The 23,529-nt window shown below is 47.3% G+C and overlaps 1 protein-coding gene across 1 annotated transcript; it reads left to right on the forward strand.

Moving 5' to 3' along the window:
* The first annotated feature begins 442 nt into the window (after positions 1 to 442).
* On the forward strand, positions 443 to 16,962 carry FRZB (frizzled related protein). The gene is made up of 6 exons (XM_086615848.1): positions 443 to 896; positions 10,421 to 10,468; positions 13,149 to 13,214; positions 15,213 to 15,417; positions 15,661 to 15,724; positions 16,852 to 16,962. Exons 1-6 carry the CDS (start codon positions 443 to 445, stop codon positions 16,960 to 16,962), a joined length of 948 nt encoding a protein of 315 aa, XP_086471974.1.
* The last annotated feature ends 6,567 nt before the right edge of the window (positions 16,963 to 23,529 follow it).

A 23,529-nucleotide genomic window follows, 5' to 3' on the forward strand; every position in this document is an offset into this window, starting at 1 on the left:
CCGCGCTTCCGCCTCCCCTCCCAGCGCTGCTCTGAATTTCATCCCGCAGCAAACGTTCGCCTTCCCCCGCGGAGCGCGGGCTTTTCTTTTTCGCCTTTTTTTTTTTTTAATGTAAAAAAAGAGAAACTTTTCCTTCTCCCCGCCCGCGCCGCAGCCCGCCGGCGCTCTCCTTTGTTCGGGGCCGAACCTCGGGGCGGAGCGGGGCTCCGCTCGCCCCCGGCCCGAGCGGAGAGGCGGGCCCCGCCGAGCGCCCCGGCCCGCCCGGCGGCGGGAGGCGCGGAGGGGCCGGTCTGCGGGCGGGGCCCCGGCGGCAGCGCGGCCGCCACCGCCGCCGCCAGCCCCGGAGGAGCCGCCCCCCCGCGCCGAGGTCTCGCCGCTCGGCCCCCTCGGCTCGGCGCGGCGTGGCGGGGCGCGCCGTCGGGGCGGGCGGGCGGGCGGCGGCATGTGGCGGGGGCTGCCGGTGCTGGCCCTGGCCGGGCTGCTGGTGCTGGGGCGGGCGCCGGCGGGACGGGCGGCGGCCTGCGAGCCGGTGCGCATCCCGCTGTGCAAGCCGCTGCCCTGGAACATGACCAAGATGCCGAACCACCTGCACCACAGCACGCAGGCCAACGCCGTGCTGGCCATGGAGCAGTTCGAGGGGCTGCTGGGCACCAACTGCAGCCCCGACCTCCTCTTCTTCCTCTGCGCCATGTACGCGCCCATCTGCACCATCGACTTCCAGCATGAGCCCATCAAGCCCTGCAAGTCCGTCTGCGAGCGCGCCCGCGCCGGCTGCGAGCCCGTCCTCATCCGCTACCGCCACGCCTGGCCCGAGAGCCTGGCCTGCGACGAGCTGCCGCTCTACGACCGCGGCGTCTGCATCTCCCCCGAGGCCATCGTCACCGCCGAGGGCGCCGGTGAGTCCCGGGGGCCGGCGCCGGGGCCGCGCTGCCCGGACAATGGGCGCCGGCGGAGCGGGGAGGGGAGCGCTGCCTTTCCGCCACTCGTTCGGACTTTTCTGCCAGCCCCTTTTCTTTCTCTCCACTTTTTTTTTTTTCGTTTTTGCTTCTCTTTTCTCCGCCTTTACGAGCCGGGGAAGTTTGGCTGTTGGGGAGGAGGGGGGCGCGCCGTCAATGACAGCCCCGCCGTCGCGCAGGGGAGCGCTTAAACGCGTGGGAGCGACGACCCCCGTGTCGTGGGAACGGGGAGCGCTTCGACACCCCGCTTTGGTGTCTCCGCGGCGGCGGCGGGCGCGCCGCACGAAGGCAGAGCCGCCCGGGAGAGATGCTGGCGCTGGTCCCCGCGCTGCCGCCTCCCGCAGCGCCTCTGCTCGCCCATCCCCAGCCGCTCGCGCTCCCCAAAGCGGGCTGCTGCCCTCCCACGCAAGGCCGGCACTCCCTTGGGCACAGCCAGAGGGTTTGGGGGCAAGAGCTGGTCCCAGAGGAGCCCTGGGCAGATGCTGGTGGGGGCCGTGGGCTCCCCGGCCTCCTCCTGTGCCAGCGCTGGCACACGTGCGGCTGACGGGGAGAAAATCTCGTGGCTGGCGTCGAAGGCACGGATACCGCACGGGTCCCCCGTCGCGTCCCTGGGCTCGCAAGTTCGGGTCAGGTCTGGAGCGTGGCAGAGGCGCAGCCTTCTGCTGCCTTTCGTTCCCCAGGCGAGCCGAAGGCTGCCTCCAGCACCCAGGCAGCTCCGGCACAGCTTGGGTGGTACCTGACCCCCGTGGCCTCCGTGGGGCCATCGGAGCCCCTTGGCTTTCTCACCGTGTCCTGTTTCACCAGCTGTGCTTGCTGCAGTCCCACAGGACAGCTGGCACTGGGTGTCCAGCTGCCGTCTGGGGGTACCGGGCAGGCAAGAGCATCTTGAGGTGGCTGGGTGATGACTGCTGACTGCGTTGGCCGTCACGATGCTGCAAACCTGCTGTTGCTCAGGGACCCTGCGCTGTTAGGGATGTGCTCCCATCACGGCTGCCTTTGGGCTGGAAGAGCAGGAGCTCGCAGCTCCAGCGTAGTGTGATGAGCACCACAGAAATACTAAATTGAAGGAGCTATTGAATAGAAAATTAAAGCAAGCCGGTGGGTGGTTATCAGGAGTGTTGAACTTTACAAAATGACCGTAGTTCCTGTCTCGCTTGAGGAAGGCGTTTGCTGGTGGTGGAACCAAGCTTCGTTTCCTTGCTGAGAAGCTGCAGTGTTGGTGGGTCTGCCCGACCGCTCCCTCCAAAGGGCCGGGGCAGGGGAACAGCTAAGGGGTCGGAGGCTGAGGCAGGGCAGCACCCACACACCCCACGGGTTTGTGGGGCAGCCGTCCGGCTCCTTCGGTGCCCCCAGCTGCAACAGCAGGTTGTGGCGTCTTGCTGGTGGGCAGTGGATCCCACCTCTCCGTCCTCCCCCAGCAGTGTCCTGTGAATGAAAGGGGGTTTTTTGATGCTGTGCTCAGCACAGTGTTTGACCGTGCTTCTGTCCCGTTACCAAATGCTTTACGTATCCCACTGCCAGCGACGCCAAATGCTGTAATTCCTGTTTTCCTCTCCTAATGGAATCTTCATGCTTCGGTTTCCTGATGGTGCTCCCAGCTCAGCCTTCCCAGGTAAGCTGCTCTCTCCACTCCTCCCCATTTAATTTCAGGCCAGACCAACCCTGCTCCTTGTCTGACTCCATCGAGTTACGCTCTCCACCTCTCGAAATCTCAGCTCGGTGACGTACCCTGACATCTCCCGCCGTTACCACCGTTTCTCTCTAACCCTTCTAATTGCTCCTCTCTCACCTTTCCATCCTTCCCCCCCTCCACAGTTGTCCCCAGCCCCTGAACCCAACCACCTATTTTTGCCTGCAGCTCCCTCACTGCTGCTGCTGCTCTCTGGGGGCTGCGGACCGGCCGGGGTGGTCTGGGGGAGGGCGGTTTCCAGCACCAGAGCGCCGTTCTCCGCAGCGTCGAGGTGCTTTCAAAACCGCCTTGCAAACGGCTGCGACCCGAGCGAGGCTTGGCAGGGCTGCAGCGATGCCAAAGCGATCGCCTTCAGGTCTGGAGGGAGGAAGTCTGGCTGAAATCGCCCCCGAGTTACCTATTTCTGAGGACCTCAGCAGTACAATAACCTCTTTGAGGGATTCCAGGGCCGGATCCATGAAAACTCTCTTTCAGTGAATGAGAACCTGATGACATTCTCATTTCTGGGCTGAAAATTTTGAACTGATGCATTGTGCACCAGACTGAAAGAATCCTTCTTGAGGGAATAAAACTGCTCCTTTAGCAAGCGGAGCGAAGGATTCCTGTTCTAGGAAGAGGGAAGGTGAACACTTCCAAATTCGATTCTCCAAATAAAGGATTGCAGCCAAGTAGAAGAGATGAATAACCAACTGCCTAACGGGGACCATGCAGAATACCTGCTCTTATTTTATCTCCTGAGCACTCCCACCCCTCGTGCTGCCTGCAAACTGCATCTAATAGGGCAGGCAGGAATAGAAATCCATTTTTTCACGGGCTTTTGTTGTGGAAGAGGATCTTTTTATTCTTCAGAAGTGAATTTTTTGTTTTTCTTTCAGTTTTTGCTGCCTGCAAAGTAACGAGATTCTACCGTTTCCTTTCTGCTTGAGGTCTCTGCATCATTACTGGTGAGGGTTAATGCGTTTGTCTAGTCCCTTCCGTAAGGCAGCAGCCTGAAGGATGATGTGGTCAGATGTTTGTCCTTGTCGGAGAAGGGACAGGGTTCAGAAAGCCTGATTCCCATTCTTTTTCCAGTGTTAGACTGTGCATCTTTCTTCTGAGCACACAGCTCAGCTGGGTGCAAGGGCTCTGCAGACCCTCAGGACACACTTTCTTTGGGTTGAGTTGCCTGCAAGAGATTGCAGCGGGTTGATGTCGTGCTGGATCAGTGATGGTCTTCTCTTCTGCAGCCAGGAAGAGCTTGTACAGGTGCTCACAAAAATTCCCTATTACCTTTAAAATCGTTGGGTTTCATTCTCATGCCAATGATGCCAAGTTGAAGATCATTTGAAGTTCACTTGACTTTTTTTCTTTGATTGATGTTGCAGTAAAAGATGAGAAATTCCAATCAGTTGTGTTCCCCATGCCTAGTAGACCGTGGCTGTCACAAAACATCGAGGAACTGTGGTTGGTAAAATCTGTGGCAGATCCCAGTAAGAAGTTACTTTCAGTTATTGAGGCACGTGTTCTTTCCACGTGCAGCCCAGGCGGTAAGGAAGATCTGGAGGCTTCCTCTTTACAGGAACGAGGGAGGTGTTTGCATCATTCTCCTGGTGTTTTTCAGGGCTGCTGAAACACTGAAGGGATAAGACAGCTGCTGCCATGTCTGTGATGGAGAAGGCTGGTAAGAGCAGTAGCTACTAAGTGCCTTCTTTAGGGCTCCGTTAGAGGGAAAGCTCTGCAGACCCTCTAGGCTTGTGCTGGTCTCCAAAACCTGAGCATGAGCTGCTGTACCGCAATGGCTTGTTCTGAGGTCTCAGGTCCCTCAGGTTACAGAGACCACCTTCAAACAAGCATCCTGTGGGAAACATCTTTCTTGATTTTTCATTCTCTTTGGGAAACACCTGGGTTCCTTTACACGCAGGCTGTGGAGGGTTGGCCAGGGCACAGGGTGGGTGTTCCAGAGGCAGATATGATGCTGAATGTTTTGGCTTTGTGGAGGATCCGACAAATCACAGTCCAGGATGGAAGACGAAAAAGCCTCTTGGTGATACGTTAACATCCCAGATTTGAGGTTAGTGCATGCTCTTACCTGCCTTGGAGGTGTTCAAGGCCAGGCTGGATGAGGCTTTGAGCAACATGGTGTAGTGGAAGGTGTCCCTGCCCATGGCAGGGGGTTGGAACTGGATGATCTTTAAGGGTCCTTCCAACCCAAACCGTTCTACGATTCTATGTATGGCTTTTATCCTGCATTCCCGTCCTTTGCTTTTTGGGGATGGAAGCGGTTCTGCTCACAGATGTCCCCATCCAAGCTGTCCTGCCTATGCGGGAGTTCACATGCACCGTATATTTTGGTCTCCTTGTGCTGGGTCCACGTGCTGACTCTGCCTTGTGTCTCTCAGGTTATCTGCTTCCTTCGTTCAGGGTCCTGTCAAATCTTTAGTCTGCGAAGCAGCAAGAAGTGCAGACAGACAAAAAATGTCTCGAATCTAAAATTTCAATAGCGGGACCTGTCTTTAATTTTACACATAATCAGTGACCGAGCTGACCGCGGTCATTGCTGGTGTTGGGATGCTGACTCGGAAAAGCACTTCGGCACCTTATCTAGCAGGGTGTTTGTGTCTCAAGTGACGTTTTTATTCCTGTTTTGAAGAGGGAACTGGCAATAAAAGGAGAGCGGTGTGATGGGTACCGTGCGTATCAGAGGACGGATCTGTCAACTCGATTTCTGTCTCATTGTATCTTATCTAGATAGAAAAAGTAGCTTTAAGGCGTTTTGGGTTGTTAATGAGAAAAGGCAAGCAGCATTACAAGGCATCAACCATATGTAATTAATGTCCGAACTGGTTGAGGTGATTATCGTAAGATGGCTAATGAGAACTTTGAATCTCTTAAAAAAAGTCCACAACCTCTCAAACATTAAAGAACTTTAAAGATTATTCAAGTGACAGAGACATATTTTCTGAAATCTTGTACGAACCCGTGATTCCTCCATGGGGGCCAAGTCCTCCATACCTGCCTGTCTGCCTGGATGAATTCACAGTAATCCAGTATGTGAATTGGGCATTGCACGCTTCAAAGAAAAGCGACAGAGCCGTTTCCCATGCCTGGTTTTCATAGGTTATTAACTTCATTTCCAAAACAGTGGTTTCCAAACTCCAGGTCAAATTTGCTCTGACTCAGACTTTGCGTAGCTCTACTGATAGCAGCGGAAACGCGCGGCGGTGCGAGGGGAGGATTTCAGATGGTACCGAGGACAAGCAGCCGTGCCCAGGTTGTTCTGGATAAAGTCGAGAGTTGGTTGAGGTGTTTGCTCAAAACGCAGATGCAGCCTCGTTTCTCAGTTAAAGGACAAAATCGTTCCAAGCTCCAAGCCTTAAAGAAAAACAGAAAAGTAAATAAGAGGATTTAAACCTTATTAATGATGGTGCCATGGATGCTGCACTGGCACTTCAGCCTGCCTTTGTAGACTGAGTCCTCCAGAGCGGCCTTTACAGCCTGAGCATCGCGTCAAGATCTGGGCCGTTGAACATCATCAAAACCCAGCAGGATTCGTTACACGGAATGGTTGGTTGTGTGGATCGGCCGTGTTGTCGCGTTGCCGTCCGCTCTGGCACTTGGACTCCCAGTGGGCTGGGTTAAATTTTAACGAGGATCGATTTTCCTGTCGCTTCGCTTCGCTGCGGAGGTTTTTGCCATCAGATGGGCAGGTGTGCTGTCTGTACGAAGAGCTGAGGTGGATTGCAGGCTCCCAGTTCACGCCTTTGGGAAGGGTTTCTTAATCAACGGGGCTCAGGATGTCTCTGTGCCAAGAGAGTGCCCGAGCAGCACGTCTTGCTGCGGTTTTGTTGTTGGAGCAGGGTGCCAGGAGTGGCTTCAGTATTGCTCATATTCTTTAATTGCGGTGACAATCGAGGTCATATTACTTTTGACTCTTTTTCTGCTTTTTATTTTTTAATTTAAATTGTGAGATGAGTAAAGTGTTTTCTCAAAACTAAGTTTTACCAAGTTGTTTTCTTTTCCCAAACCTCTCCTCCAAATCTGTGGTCCAGACGTTGTTATTTTGTACACTTACTATGCCAGTGGCTTTTATTCAGCTCTCCTTGTTAGGGATGGGGGGATGTTAATATATATAGGATCCCTCTGAAAAGTGATTAATTAAAACAGCTTATTGGAAAAATCAGTTTCGATTTTTTTCCCCTACTCTTAAACAAAATTTAATAGGAAGCTTTTGGATTGGAGCTCTGGATAATACTTCCTCTTTGGCAGTCCTGCTAATCATCGCTGACAGATATTTCTTTCAAAAAGATCATTTTGCATAGACAAAACTTGGCAGAGAGGTCGCCTCTGAAGAGAAGTGGAACAATAGGAAGTCAGCTGTTTAATTTTAAAAATAGCTTTTTTTTTTTTTTGTATGAGCTTGACTGGCGGAAGGATCAGGGAGATGCAAAGCCTTTCCCGAGATGTGTCGTACCATGGTGAAGGTCTCCGGTCCCCTCCGCAAGCCCGTGCTCCTCTCCATCAGCAGAAACAGCTTATCCCTAAATAAGCAGGAGTGCAGCAGGAAGGATAAGCGTCGTGGCAAGGTCAAGGCTTGCCCGGCCCAAGCCCTCGCAAGCAGGGAGTTGATTCACAACATGACATATGGGTAGACATATGGATGGACGTATGGGTGGACGTATGGGCGGACGTATGGGTAGACGTATGGGTACCTGTTGGCTTCTCCTTCGCTTGTTGGCAGACACCGTGCCCTGACCGCGCTGGCAGAGCGCAACGCGCGGCACGCCGCAGCCTTGGCGCCAGCACAGAAGCAGGAGACGTTTCCATTACCGGCTGCTTTGCACACCACGTCCGAATGAGTCCTACTGCAGAGCCATACCCACGGATGCTCCCTCAGACACCCACGACCGCTGGTTTGGGGTAGGACGAGCCACCTGGCGAATGAACGCGGAATTAGGAAACGGGCTGAGGTTGTGGTGGGTTGTAATTTGGTAAAAATAAGTCAGTTGTGTACTTAGGAGTGGAAGGGAACATCTGGTGGAAAGCAGTTTAGTTCCATGTTTGTTTACAAGGCCGGGTTTATACTGGCCATATTGAGCGTTTCCCAGCCCTCCTGGCATCGGAGTGGGTTTGAAGGGCAGTTCCTCAGCCCATCTGTGCGAGCGTCGTAGTGCTGAGCAGGCTCAGGGAGGGCTGCGAACCCCTTACCGGGCTCTGGTTTATGTTTAGTTGATTGCAGAGTGAATTGGACTTGGTTTGCTCAAACGCCATGAAGTAGTAACTTCTTGGATCAGCTCTTGATTTAGGAAAGGAGGGTGGGCTTCAGGGCTGCTTTTTCCTTCCCTGTTGCCTCCATAGGTGAGAACATGGTAAGCTTTTAACCTGAGACTTCTCTTCCCTTCTCTGCTGATGAAAATTTTTTCTGCCACCAGTAACAATTTTGTTGGCGTAGGGAACATGCTTTGGAGGTGTGAACGAACCATCCTTTCGTTCGTGATTGAAGTACCTATTTTCGTAGGAATTACAGCTTACTGGGCCACACGGAGCGCTGGAAAGAGTTGCCTTGGCCATGTGCAAAGCCAGGTGGCCTTGAAAGGCAACCCAAGAAGTTGGCCAAGGCAACCGAATGAGAGGGGCAGTGAATCTGGAGTTTTCTCTGCAGAGGTCTTGAATGCCCAGAGAGTGGTGAAGGATCTTGGGTCAGTCTTAGGCACGTGGAGAGGCAGGACCACCTCCCCCTGGTTGGTGGCTGGGAGGTCTTGCAGGCTTCTGTCTGCAATGGGAGCGGATGGGAGGATTATCAGACTGTAGACCTGAACGCTGTCTTTGCCTGTTACCACGTCAGAAGGAGTTGCAAGTTTAAAGCAAAGCACTGGCAGAATGAACAAGACAGCAAAGAGCTGGCCCAGGAGAGGAAGAATGAGAAGAAACGTGGTTGTCCTCTTACTTAACCATTTGCAAAGGGAAGACTGTTTTAATTCCTCTTTCATCTTGCCCTGGAATATCTGAAAGCACTTGGTAACGATGTAAAATGAAGACCTCTTTTTTTTTTAACCATTTACTATTGGTAGTGGTCACGATCTCTAATCAGCGCCTGGTAACCACAGCTGTTTTAAAATTGGAGAGTAGCTCCAGTGAATAATCAAAGTAAAACACGTAAGTAAGAATTAGTGTGTGTAATCTGACTTGTTACAAGGCAGCATGGAGGAGCCTTACAGCTGCCGTGGAAGTGCAGGATAACTGAAGACCGACCAAGACTGAAGAAAAAACGCATGAAAATGTTGGATTTGTTCTATAAACTAAGACACTTTGGTAGTTTGAAACTTTCTTTGAAGGAAAATGGGTGTGATTTTTACCAGCAATAGTGGACGTAAAAGGGTGTCTGTTCTATCCTTCTGTGCTATTTTTTACACCTTTTGCTTTTTACATTGGTAGGAATCATTACTCCTGAAGTCTCAGTTTTGTGAAGTTAATTATTATGTTAGTGAGGGAGTTAGTTGTTTTTCAGGTTTACCTTGCCCTCACTCTCTTTTAGCCATGACCCCATTTATGCAAAGCAAGTTTCATGTACGAGAACTATAAATATGCATTAAAGTGGAGGTGTTTGTTGTTGTTTTTTTTTTAAAGGAGGATGACCAAATTGGAAGATTAGCTAAGTCATAGTAGATGTCTTATAAATGGGTATTTTAAATACATATTTAGAGAATTCGTGGTTAAATCATGGCCCCAGCCCTGTCCACACCTGTAAACCCTTCACCCACGCCGGGTACCGCCAGTGTCCTGGGCAGTGTTACAGCCAGATCCTTACAGCTTCAGCTGCAAGAGAGGAGCTTTTGTGACGCGCTCTTGTGTCGTTTGTCCTGTGTTGTAAAAGTGGTGGTGGTGTGTCCATGATAATGTGAGGGCGTAAGAGAGGTGATGCTTGCATGATACCAGCTTCCAGAGTTGAACAAGCTGCGTAAACTTTGGGCCATGCAAACGTAAAGAAGGGCTTTTTCTCTGAAAGCTCGTTTGTTTTTCCATTTTATGTCTCTTTCTAATAAAATATACTGCCTCTCTCCCAAGTCTCGTCTCTCTTGCATTTTTTTCCTTAACTTATACGACATTGTGTGTATTAACATACTTGGTTTTCATGGTTAAGTGTATGTATAAATCCATTAAATTGTGTGATGTAATAAGCAATAGGTTTGAAATGATGCATTTTACTGATGTGGGAGACGTTGCACTTAGAATTGTGTCTAAAAGCAGTTCTTTGGGCATAGTGCCTTTTTCTCCTTCTGTTCCTTATCTGTCCTTCAGACTAATCAGTATGTTTTTAAACTGAGGGGAAGAGGAAGGTCTGAAACATTTGCTTTGGCATTCACTTCAACGATGTGATTATGGTTGGTTGGTTTGATTTCCTCAGTAACCGAAAAAAACAAACCCAAAGTAATTTCTCCTTCATCATCTAATTAAACGCAAACAGTACGTGCACTTTTTGAGGGTGCTTGTGAGTTCATGCCATAAATTTCCACCCTCGTCCTAAACCTGCCAGCCTGTGCACCAGTAGAAATGGGATATTTAATTTGCTTCAGCATTTAACATGATGTGCTGGATTCGGGTCAAGTTCAGATGAGAAATCGAGTCAACTTGTAACAGGCTGGCCTGTAGAACGTTAGAATCTGTTAGTTAATGAAGTTAGTAAGTTTTAATGTAGTAAATATTAGAGAAAGAGAAAGCATTGTAGTGTGGGTGTATTGAAGTAATCCAATATTAAAAATACTAACATTTCTTTGTGTGTTTCACAACCCTGTACCAGATTTCCCTATGGATTCCAATAATGGCAACTGCAGAGGCGCCAGCATCGGTGAGTACACTTCTATAATGCTGCGCAATAAGCTATACTCTCTCAAATTCCTTTAGTACTTAATGAAGTAAGAGGGGTACTAAGTGATGTATAAATACCCTGTCTTGTCTAGGAGTCCTGTAGGTTGTGTTGGTAGTGAATAGATGATAGAAATGTGAATTTGTTGCTCAAGCAAGCCCATGACTGTCAGTTTTCTTGAATTTTATTACTGTTCCTTTAGAACTTTTCTTCTTAGGCCGTAGTCAAAAAGATGACAGTTGGAAACCTGATGTTGGTCGTCGTGTCTCCTTCTGCAGAGATGTTTAAGGTGGCACATTTCTTGGTAGCCATCTGTGGGGAAAACTCGTTTTCCGTGTAGTCTGTTTGTTTTGGCATTTACAGGGAGAGGTTTTCAAAGATACAGATTTTGAGCTTTTGTTAGTCTTATATTGACTAGTATCAAAAAAAAATATTTAGTGGCAAAGTTAGGTGAGATCTTAGTCACAACTGGTGTGAGGCTCTGCTGCCTGATACAATGCCGTGGTCTGGTAATTCTGGCATCTTCAGAGAAGACTGTCATGTAAGATGGGACTTGCCCTCGGCGTCAAGAGGCACAGTACATTTTTATAGCCACCTTTTGTGTGTGTTCCCACTCCCTGGGGAAAGCTCAGCTTTGCCAGAAACATGCATCAATCAGATACGTCTTCTCCAGTACTTAGCAGTGGGCTTCCTTTGAAAGTCCCTGTAAGAAGAATTGGGAGGTGAGAGTTGGTTCTAGCTCTGCGACTGACTTTGTAACCGACCTTGGCAAGTGACTCGGTGCTAGTTTCTGTATCTCTAAACAGGAGTTAGAATAATGCAGTGTTTTGTAAAGTTCTTTGAAACGTGAATTTGAAAAGCACTAGGGCGACTGCGGGGTATCCTTCATTAGGAGCATGGGCAGGTCTATGATTTGTTTCTAGAACAAGACTAATAAAAAATGTTCCTCAAATTAATAAAATAAAATAATCCAATATCATCTTAAAATCAAGGGAAATGTGAGGCTCTGTTTTCTTGTCTTGTAACTTAGATGATTTTATTCTACTCGTGCTGCAGAGCAAAGTAGCACAGAGCAGGAGGAAGTTAGAGAGTACGACTTGCTGGACCTGAGCGCTGAGATGCCTGCGTGAGCGTGGGTCACCGGAGCACATCTTTTATGGCCTGCTTGGAGGCAGCTTATAAAATGGGCCATCATTTGGCCTAAAGTATGCAGGAGGTCCCACAGGCAGAAGGGAAGCCAAAAATCACTTCCTTTCTCTGCCTTTATTATTTTAACACAGTCTCATACAAAAGCTGAAGTCTGTAGGATGCTATATATAGATTCCTGAGGATGTGTTTGAAATTCAAGGAAACAATACACTCTTCTTTTGAAATGTTCTCCTCTTTCCTGTTGTGGGTGTTTTTTGTATTTTCAACTACAAAAATTCTTTCAATAGAAAATAAAGAATGATTTGAGAAGTCACTCACCATAGGGTTCCATCTCTTTTAGGTTTTTTTTTTAACATGCAGAAGTCTTATATAGCAAATGAAGCTTCTTTTTCAGATTCTTCACGTTGGATTTAATCAAATCAGTAGCTTATATGCGTTGGTATTTCGGAGTGGTGGTGTGTAGAAACAGGCTGCATTCAGGCTACTTCCACTGAAACACTAAGGCAAATGTCAAAATAGATGACCGTGGGACAACAGTAATACTGGGATAATACTGGGACCTGCTGTTTGGAGCAACTCCACCAAACTCCACTTAGACACTAGCTTGAAATAAGTAAATATTTGCGTTAGAACAACCAGCCATGAAATATCCGTGGTGTTAATGAGCACATGGGTCTGGAGCTTCAGCATTAGCACTCCCTGGGCACCAGTGAAAATGTTTTTACCTCCGTTACTGTTCCCAGCTGTCTGGAAGCTGCACCACTGGAAACACTGCTCTGACTGTGATCATTTGTATGGTATGGTCTTTTGAAGGCCATCCTGACCGCCATAAGGGCTAATAATATCTCTGTTTTTCACACCTGAGGTTTTGGGTCATAACAAAATTGTGTAAAATTTGCACAACAATTGAGGAAGAGTCCAGAGCAGGATCCAAGGTAACACCAAACCTGCCGTAGTCAAGTGAAGCCCTTCAGTGTCTTAAACTCAATCTCTCTTAAACCTCTCTTAAACCAAAAGATGGTTGAGGTTTCGTTTTGTCAGGACCATGCCAGAAGCATTCGGAGCAGGGAGCCATGTACCACTTGATCCCACCACCCTCCGACGTGCTTCAGCTGTTGACTGTAGCTCTTTGACATCTTCAGGTGTAGAGGGCCTGTGTCGCTGCGAGAAATCTTACGGCGTGGCTCCGAAAATGAACTGTACGTTGAGAATTAGCCACAAAAAATCCTTGTGTCTTTGTTGTTGTGGGCTTGGTTGTAGTGATTTGTGTTTGTTTCTTTTTTTTTAATTTCAGCATGTTAAGCTTTCTCCTAGAAACCTTTGAGGTCTCTTGGATGATTCCACATCTTCCAACAGAAGAGACCAGGAATGCCCCGTGGTTTTTAGTGTTTCACTTGCCTGTAAAAAACAAGTTAATTTAGTGAAATTTGTTAGGTGTGAGCTTGTGGTTTTGGGGAAGTTGTCACTGAACTTACGCTTTTTTCTCTCTAAACAAAACTCTCTGTTTTTATAGAGCGCTGCAAATGCAAGCCTATAAAAGCCACCCAGAAGACCTACCTACGCAACAATTACAACTACGGTAAGAACAGCTGCATGGCCAGCTCCCAACATTTTCAAGGCTACAGGAAGGGGAAAATTTTCGTTAAAGAAGCCTGTGGTCCCAATTGCTGATGGTTAATCCAGTGGTACTTATTACAGAAGGAAGATGTGGCCTGAAGCATTTGCAGATTAGAAGGATGGAGGGGATTAGCTTAATGTGTCGGTGAAAGAGTGTCTTTGTTGATGTTGTTATTTCGGTGTCAGCGCAGGCTCCTGCACTTGGACGTGACAAAGATGACATTGTGGGCTGCTGTGTCTGACCTGCCTCTTGGATTTCCAGCTCTGATCTGCTCTGCTTTGGCAGGAAAGGGTGTTTTTGCCAACTTTCCTGCCTACAGACTCGCCATGGGATCCAACAGGCTCTAGGGTCTTTCCTTCTCGCGTTTCAAAGCCAGCTGTGTTACGCTGTCAGCAACACCCGTAAAAGTGCACAGTGTCCATATTATGTCTTCTCTTGTCCAGATTGTCCTGGTCTTCAGGCGTATCACAGGTCCAGGCTGCTGCTTTTCTTCACCCTGTTTGTTTTAAGCAAAGTAGACTGGTGAAGCCAGTGAGTACGTATCGCAGGAATTGAGCAAGTTGACCCATCCTTTTTCTCACAAATCTCGTGAAGAGCCTTAGAATCAGTGAACTTAAAGACTTCATTTAAATGGTAGTGATTGCATAATATTAAGATTATGAATTTATACAACTGTTGTCATGTAAGCTGCTTTTAAAAAAAGATCCTATTAAAAGGTAAAAAATTATAATTCTATTTAATCAAACATCATTGTTATTTTTTAGGTGTCTAGTTGGTTTTATGTTGGTTTGGTGTCTTTGTTTGGAAAATAGTTGCAGAGTGATTATTCTCTAGTGGGTACCTGCACACGATAGAGAGTCGTTGAGCGTACTACTGCCCATCTTCTCAAGCTTTTGAAATTGAAGAGGTTTCAAAATGCATTTGAAATAACTCAAAACTAAAGAAGGATTTTGCTTTGAAATCTTAATAGGTTTTAAGAAAGTGAATCACTTGGGGTAAATTGTGTATATTAAACACACAATTTGATTGTTGGCAGCTGTATTTAATGTGGCTGCAATATGTGCTGGCTGTTGGTCTGTATGGGGAAGGCATGTGAAGAGAGGCGATGTGCAAGTCCATGGTTTTCTTTCTTCCATATTACCTTTTTCACATAGGTTAGAAGAAATTGGGAATCCGGGGAATCTGCTATTTTTAATGGAGAGGGATTCTTGTTTTCAGGCTGTGAAAGACATGGCATCCTCTGGAGCATGACCTCTGGATTAGCTTTGCCTTTGCATGTGGTATCAGTTCACTGGTCACCATGAGAGAAACGAAAAGCATCGCCTTTGAAAGGCGACTCTTCCTCCTACGCAACTTAAGGCAAAAAGAAAGGGCGAGGGAGGAAACAATTAGATGGGTCGTCAGGTCAAGATCAGGAGCGTTTGGAGTTCATAAAGAGCAGAGCAGATTGGTGCTGGGTCACTGGAGAGAGAATGAAAAAGGCAAGGGCCTGTCATCCAGCAGAAGTAGCAATACGAGAAGTTTTGATGCACATCCACGTTTCGCAGAAGGCTGAGAGTGACACATTAGGTTCGGTCATCTGTACTGGGAGTAGACAAAGAGGGAGCAGTTACAGCCTGAGGGACCACACAAGGAGTGAATTAAGTATATTTAAAATGGAAAGGGCGAAGAAGAGGGGATGCTTAAAATTAAACCCATCTTAAATAGGATGCGACTCCAACTGGTACGTAACTCCTGCTCATGACCATACTGTAATGAGATATACTGAGCTACCCGGGGCCTCTTGGTGGAGGCTGAAGTAATGAAGTGAAGAGATGGGGGAGGGACATTGCTGGAGTTCAGCTAAGCTTTTGGTAATGGGCCATGCAAAAGACTAGTCCCAGAGGTCACCAAGAATGGCCTGGGGTGACCTGCATTATCTGCTGCTGCGAACTACCCTCTTTGTGACTTTTTTTCCAGTCATTCGGGCTAAAGTGAAGGAGGTGAAGACCAAATGTCATGACGTCACTGCGGTAGTGGAAGTAAAGGAGATCCTAAAATCTTCCCTGGTGAACATCCCAAAGGACACTGTAAACCTTCACACGAACTCCGGCTGCCTGTGCCCGCCACTCAGTGCCAATGAAGAGTACATCATTATGGGCTATGAAGATGAGGAGCGCTCCAGGTAACTCTTTCTGTGTTGTCGTTGGAGCGTATTTGTTGTCATTCGTTTCCCTGCCCATAAAGCTGAACTTCAGAGGCACCAAGAAAGGAGAACTTGGTGTCACTCTCTGTACGCCTCCTTAGTGGTTGATATTCAAGGGGAACAAGGCTCCCTGCAGGCACAGAGATCTTAGTCTTGCATGTGTTGGGTTGTATAGCTTGTGCATGCCTGTTGAAGGACTAACTGGTTGTCTCCGTTGTGTAGGTTACTCTTGGTGGAAGGCTCCATAGCTGAGAAATGGAAGGATCGTCTCGGTAAAAAAGTAAAGGTAAGAAAATATCTCACCAGAAGTCAAATGTTACAGATACCATGAAACATCTGCCTGATCTTTTCAAAATAAGGGAAGAAAATACACGTGCTGACCCCAGTTAAGTAATATCAAGTCTCAAAAATTAACTCGGTGTGTCTTTATGTTTCGATGCACCGTAAAACATCAGCGTATTTCGACGTTGTTTGGAGTGTCATCTTGCACAGAATATTCTTGTTTTGAGACCATTTCTCCACCATTGGTTTGATGCAATGGTTGTGCCTGTGCAAGCCAGTCTCTTCTTCCACACATCACTTTCTTCTACAGCCTTAATGGTGACTGGCAGGAAAATACTGTTCTGATTGCAAATGCAAATTTTTCTGTGCACATTTGTCCCATCCACAGAGATTGCAGGAGTGAAAAGACATGGGGATCTTATTCCAGGTGGTTGTTTGATTTGGCAGAACCTGATGAAAGCCGGGGCTGCAGAGCAAATACCACATTTCTGCTGTGGGCTGACTTCTGCTCCGCTCCAGTTCTCGGCTGGCAGTGTCAGGTGTCGGGGTTTTGGGTTTTGGGAACTCACTTATTTTCTCACCTTGTGACCGCGACCTGCTGCCTGTGCCAGGGGCTGCTCAGCACCGCGCCGTGTCGCCACCCGCTTCTTGTCGTTGTCTCCTTTTCCAAAAGCATCACCAGTTGTGCCAACTGTATTTATTATGTCTTTTTGTACTGTGGTCGCTATTACCTGGAAAAGCAAAAATTAATATATAATTAAAAAAAAAACCCAAACACTTAACTGTTTTTTCCTTTCCCCCAGAGGTTGCCCAGATAGCTTCATTTACATTTGATTATTCAGAAGGTGAGATGCTTTCCTGCTGAAGCCATTATGCCTTGTATCAGCCCCTTCAGTCACAGAGGCTACAAGAAAGCCAGGAAATGGTTTTTCTGCTTCAAGTGACTTTTATGATAACCCCACATTCCACCCCTTGAGCCCAGCGCAGGGTAACGCGGTGGAAACGGCGACGGCTTTTAATTTTTTTTTTTTTTTTTGCTGCTGTTTGTAAACACGTGCAGTTGTTGACGTACGACTTAACATCTTCTTCTGTAATCTCTTTCATAATTTGTTTTTGCCTTTCGATACGCAGCGCTGGGATCAGAAACTCCGCCACCTGGGGAAGGGGAAGGGAGAGCCCGGACACAGCGACTCGGCTCCGAAGCCCGGCAAACCCAGCAGTGCCCGCCAAGCACGTAGTTAGACGTGGGACGCTGCGCGGTGACATGCAGTGGACTATCTACCAAGACTTCGTTGTTGAAGCAGCAAAGGAGAAATTGCACTATTGCACGTTATATTCTATTGTTTACTACAAAATAATGTTTTAGCTTATATTAGTTTTTATTCTCCCTCTTGTTTTCTGCCTTTTTTTTTTTTTTTCGGATGTGTGCAAGCTCTGGAAATATTTTTTTTTTTTTTCTGTTACTAAGATCTGTAGAAAACTGCCCTTATGAGACGGGGAGAGATAAGGACGTGCTGAATTTACTGTTTTATCTCCTGAAACTTCCTAGGGAGAAAATTCTGGTGCAGGCAGGAATGAGATCTGGCAAAGACCATCCCTTAAATTCATGGCTCACACCGGCTTCCTCCTTCCACTCTTCTTTCTTGGTCACTGTTTGCTGAAACTCATTGTGTCAGGGTGAGGTCATTGGTCTGTTTTTAAACACTTAATTCTTTTATTCTGAAATAGAATTCTGAAATTGATGTAAAGACATGATGTTAAGGGAACTGTTTTAATCAATGCACCTTTGCTAAGTTTTCTTACTCGTAAATAAACCACTTGTGTAAGCCAAAGTCTAACTTAAGGTATTTCCTGCGACAAACACGTGCGCTTGCACACAGGGGACCTGGATTTTCCAGTGCTCCAGACCTTGCAGGAAGGGTTGTGTAGTTCTGCTGCTGCAGGACATAATTTCTAATACGCTTCTTCTCTTATAACGGCAGTTTTTTTCCCGTTTTCTTTCTTTCTTTCGTCTGCTGAGTTGTAGGAGTAGACTGACTCAACCAGGCCTGCTTCTCGGTACAGGTCTGCACTTTATTCTTCTGATTTTGTGGTGTTATTCTTAAATCTGTGCCTACATAAACAAGCGTTCAATGCTCAGTAAAATACGTCCAATAAAAGAATTGTAGTTGCCAACACAGACCTTATCTGACTTTTGAACCAACGTCGTACTTTGTCTATCACTGTTCAAAATATAAAAAGCAAAAAACCTGCGGTTTTGGGCTTTCATAGAATTCTTTGCAGATAATGCCGACATTGGAAATGGTCAGGCTGTTTTTCTATTCTCTTGGGCTCTAAAGAAGTTAAAATGGCATAAATAAAATAAGAGTTCTCTTTGCCGTGGTACGCAGAGGGAAACCCACTCTAGTGAAGACGCAAACGGCTGTCGGCGTTGTCGTAAAAGCAGTCGGGCTGCCTCTTGTTAAGGAAACAGCGGTGCAGCTGTTGGGTTGTTTGAAAATATGGTGATAATCAGTAAACACAGAAATATTTGGGAATATTTGTAGTTAATGTTGTTACAGTTAATAAGCAGAGGTCTCGGGGCGGGTTTTCCGTCGGGCTGGATATTAAGCACGTTGAAATGTAGAACTGTTTCCTGCAACAGTCAGAATCTTTTTTTTTTATTATTATTTTTAATGAAAAATAAAGCGGTAATTTAAGGGAAGGATTAGCTCTGAAGGCTAGCAGTGGAATATTAATCTTCCAGCTAGTTCAGCGTTTGTTCAGGGTACTGCACCGCTGGCTCAGAGCTGCGGTAGAGGAAGAGGAAGGAAGGTCTTTCATTTATTTTGACTCTTCCTTTCAAAGAGGAAGCTGAATTAGAAGAATAGTCATGGTTTAACCACCAGCACCACCAAAGCTGTTCCTATGTGAAAACACAGCTCTGGTGTGTTTTGGACATGGTAGTTGGGTGCTTCTCATCTACTCTGCTGCCTGATTCCCATGTTTTCCAGCTATGCTGCCGTCGAGCAGCTCTCTGGCCGTGGTGGTCACAGTAGGCATGGCAAGGTGGACGTCAGCACTGAAGCAGCGAGTCCTATGAAGCCCATTTTCAATCCTACTTAATTATTGGGCTTTGGACTTTTATTAGTTTGTTTTTAAGAAATCAATGAATAGCAGGCAGTTAACCTGAGAAGGAAAATCTGTTGCACAAAAAGCCGAGAAAACCAAACTTCTGAGTAATCTTGTTTACTGCTGTCCTCCTATCCCCACCCTCAGAGCTGAAGAAAGCAGAGAAGTTTGTAGTTTTACACCTTGCTTAATTAGGTCTCCGTTTGAGACTCACCTAACCTCCCGTGTAATTTAGAATTGGAGTCTACGTTGTGAAAATAGGTTTTTTTATCTTCTCCAAGTTGCATTGAGCTTTGCCTTGTGCTTGCCCTTCGCTGTTGCCCCAGTCCCATGCTCAGTAGCAGGATCTGCTAACAAGTGGTGTTTTACTCAGTTAAATTGGTTGTAAAGGTCCTCCTTCCAATCCAGACACTCTTCCTTCATCTTTGAATCCCCTTAGCTCGCGTCAAAGGAAAAATAGTGCTCTCTGAGGACAAAGAAAAGAAATAAATCTACTTTGTTAATTGATGAGAACCAGTTTCTGATCATCTTCAAGTCCTCCATGTTGTACTTGCTCGGCTGAAACTCTTGCCTGTTCTTCGTGTGATCAGAAGAAAGTGATGCAGCTGGTGTTGGTGTTGTTAACCGCTGCTGGTTGGTGTTTTTGCGGTGAGGAGAGGAGGGTATGACAGCTTTCTCCAAAGGAGAGCTGAGGTGGTCACGGTGGGTCCGCTCCCTGCAGCCCCGTGCCAGCCAGGAGGAACAGTTACCTGCCTCTCTTCCCCCAGCTATGGGAGGAGCAGCTGAAGGGGTGAGGAGGGGGCTCGTTGAGGTGGGTTGGCCTCTGTGAGGGCAAGGTCTTGGTAGCCATCACCCAAGAGCCTCCTGAGATGGTTGAGCAGTAACGATCGTGGGTGAGGAGTGGCTTGGGCTGGGAATCCGCGTGAACTGATGGTGCGTCGGACTGCTTCCTTCAGCTCTCCAGATCCGGGTTTGCTATTGAGAATATCCATACTGGAGGAGCACGGTCTGGAGGCAAACCTGCTCTGCTCCCTGCGGCGATAGCAGTGTCTGACTTCGGGTGTCGCTGCAGACGAGAAGCAGCTGTTCCATTTTGCATCCTGCACTGGTCACTGTGACCCTTCTCTCCAGAGTCTGGCTCTGGCACTTGCTTCAGGAAAAAAAAGACCTCGGATGGCTGTCGAGCACTGACTGCACCGAAGCTTCTCATACGGGCTTGGGTGGTGCGTCCCTTTCAAATGACTGTCCGCGTGCTGGAGGGAAAGCTGGTTTCCCCATTTCCCAAGCTCTTATAAAACAGTATATAGCTTTTAATCTTCCCTTTTTACCTGCAGTGAAACTACTTGAGGGTCATGCTCAATCTGTCATGAAAACCTTTGTACCTACAAAAAGAGTGCTCTGTAAGCATTGAGCGTATTCACTCGTTTCACTCGCAAATACAAAGATTTTCTTTTTTTCAGAACTAGTTTGTTTGGAGGCAGCACTAAAACCCTACGAGAGGAGGGCAAACAAACTGTGTGACATCCAGCTCAATTGTGTACAATGTGGTGGTTTTACTGGGTGATGCTCATGCCTACGCGTGCACCGAGTGTCATGGGATGTATAGAAGGATTGATTGAAACCATGCCTTTCCCACATCTGGGTTATATTAGTCCAGAGGGAAAATATGCAGCTTAAAATCTCTGTGGATAATTAGCCTGACATGTCGGTTATCGGAAGGCACCCGTTCCTGGGGCAGCTCAGCGGATGAGAAGGCAGGAGGAATGAACACCAAAGTTGCTTATTCACAAGCGAGTTTCTGGCAGGGGTTGACTCATGGCTTTAATAAATCTGCTCTGGACGTGTTGGCAATAGGATGTAAATATCAGAGCTTCATTTCAGCCTGGGTGTTGTTATTTCGGTGTATAGTGCACTGGCACAGGCTGCCCAGAGAAGCTGTGGCTGCCCCATCCCTGGAAGTGTTCAAGGCCAGGTTGGATGAGGCTTTGGGCAACCTGGTGTAGTGGAGGGTGTCCCTGCCCATGGCAGGGGGGTTGGAAGTGGATGATCTTTGAGGTCCCTTCCAACCCAAACCAGTCTATGATTCTATAACCAGACTCCTCCATCCCAAGGTCCGGTTGCCTTTGCCCCAGGGGCTTCACAGAGCGGCTCCTAGTCCCTCCGCTGCCCCGTCAGTGTTGTTTTCCTGCTCTCCTGGGCCTTGTGGAGCCTTTACCCCGGCGCCCTCACTCCAACATCCCATCTGACATTTCCCAAGGGCTTCCTTTCTGACAGGGGCTCCCCTCCTGTCTGCCGCTGGACGCCGGCCTGGCTTTTCCTCTTGCAGCTCTCCCTTTCTGCTTTCCTGCGGCTTCCTGCCCCGCTCTCCCCTGCCTGTTTCCTGGCTGCTTATCTCCTCTTCTTCCGCTCATTGTCCCCCATTCCTGCAGCTGGAGCCGATCCTCCCGCCATCGGCTGATGGCTACCGAGGACCTTCGCTCTCTGCCATCGGCTCCTGTCCTGGTTCAAGGTGTTTAGCAGCCTGACCCTTCCGAGGAATCGAACTGAAACACCCAAGAGCTCTTGGTATGTTCTTGACCCTGTGGAAACCCCTCATGATTTAATGTCAAATATTTCCCCCCACCCCAAGAAATGGAAGTGCTGGAGCCGCTGAGAGAGAGGTCTGTGTTCTCCTCGCCTGCATGGGTGGATGAAGCCTTCTTCCCTAGCTTTGCCCCTGGAAATGACCGTGTCTGAAACCGGAGCAAGACAAAACCACCCCAGCCCCCAAACAGCTGGTATTTCATATTTCAGGCCGTGCAGCTGTGCAGCTGAACCCAACTGCGAATAGGTTTCACGGGGCACTTCTTCTAGCATCATTATCCACAGATATCTCCAGATATCACATTGTCACTCATGGAAAACGCATCTAATTGTAGGAAAACGAACATGCATCATTGTCAAGGACATGCTTTGACCAGGTATTGTGTTCAGCAAAATGCTAGAGGTCCTCTTGGGTCTGCTGGCGTGCTTGCAGAAGGCTTTCCATGCTTGATACACTCTGTGGAGTCTGATGCATGTTCTACGGCTGATTCCTGTTGGACGGCGTGTTTTTTCCTACTTGCAGTCTGCTTTTTAAAGTTGCCACCCCAGTATCTGTCAAAATGATAGACATGATTTGTCAGCACTTTATAAAACCCTTCTGGAGGTCTATTCCACTTTTTAAAAGCATTTTGCTAAACCATTTGAGAGCAGGAAACAGTCTGGGAAAGTTACTGGTCCTACACTAAGACCTGCCCTGTGTTCAGCTCTTTCGGAAGAGAAGCCTGATTTCCATCTGTTGTCAGTGTTTGATGACTTCCACATGCCCTGTATTTTAAACAACTTAATCTGGTCATATTCTAAGTTTGTTTGGACTGTGACTGACTCTGAAACTGTTTCGTATCAGGAGTTATTCGATACGCTTTGGTGGTATGTGGAAGACGGGTGTATGGCATGACACTTCCACCTATGAACACCACTGATGTAGATTTGTTTCAGGCTGTTGTAGATTACGCGGTTTGGGTTAATCTCCCTTTAAATTCCGTACTTTTGAGGACGGACTTGAGCTTTTTTTTAAAAAAAAAATATATGTAAAACAATGAAAGACCGATCTTCTGCAGTCAGTTAACAAATATACTCTGAATCGCTTGGTAAAAGAAATGTGCTTGGTTGCCTGAGTACATTGGCTACAGAGCTTTGAGACTCAAGCACGTTTTTCAGATGAAGAGTCCATTAATTTTGGAATACAGGCTTTTTTTTTGGAGACAGGAGAAAATTGTGATGTGGCTTGAAATGCTGTAGTCCAGTCTGAAACCAGAGGAAGGAATTATGTGCTAATATATTACTCCAGGGATGAGTGCAACTCCAACAAACAGGAATTCAGACCTGTATGGGAATGGAAAATCACTCTCTAGAGAGAGAAACTGTCTCCTTGTCTTCTGCTGCGTGAACTGATGGCTCATCTCTGGCCATGCCCGGTGTTAAGGGTATAGGTTAAGTCAGTACGTATGGCATTGCAGTGTTGCTTCCCTGGGTAAGTGGGAAAGGTTATTACATTCCCACACGACGTGTTACAGGCTGGTAAACCTGCTTTGGGTTGTATGTTACCCACGAGTACAACAATTCAATAAATTCAAACTCTCTCAAAAAAAATATTTTCTTGATACAAGTATCGCTGATTTTCTTTGACCTCCAAATTTTCTGCATGCTGAGCAGAATGAAAGCAAATATGATGTTGGAGTAATAGGGATGCAGATTTATATATATATATGTATATATAAAGCTTGCAGTGTTTGCAAGTGAAGATTTTCTGTTTTCAGTGGAAAATAATAAATTTATTATTTTTATTTAAGCTAAAATAAATATTAGCTTAACACCACTTTAAATAAAGAAGGGAGATGTAAGGCAATTCAAAGATGGTATTTAGAAGTGTAAAGTAGATGAAGTCTGATGAAGACTGCGTCCCATGCAGTAGATTTAGTACATCAAAAATGTGAGTTTTTTTCAGTTGATTCCTTTTGCAATGATGTGGTATGACAAGAAATAGCTGTCACAACAAAGCTACTAGCCTCAAAAGGAGGCAGTGCTGATTTAAAAGTCATTAATATCACTTTACTGGGCATCCAAAGTGAAAAAATAGAAGCTGAAGCTAATAGTATTATTAGATATTAATGCCAG

The sequence above is a fragment of the Tauraco erythrolophus genome, chromosome 8 (genome assembly GCF_009769465.1).
Source record: "Tauraco erythrolophus isolate bTauEry1 chromosome 8, bTauEry1.pri, whole genome shotgun sequence".
Classification (NCBI taxonomy): Eukaryota; Metazoa; Chordata; class Aves; order Musophagiformes; family Musophagidae; genus Tauraco; species Tauraco erythrolophus.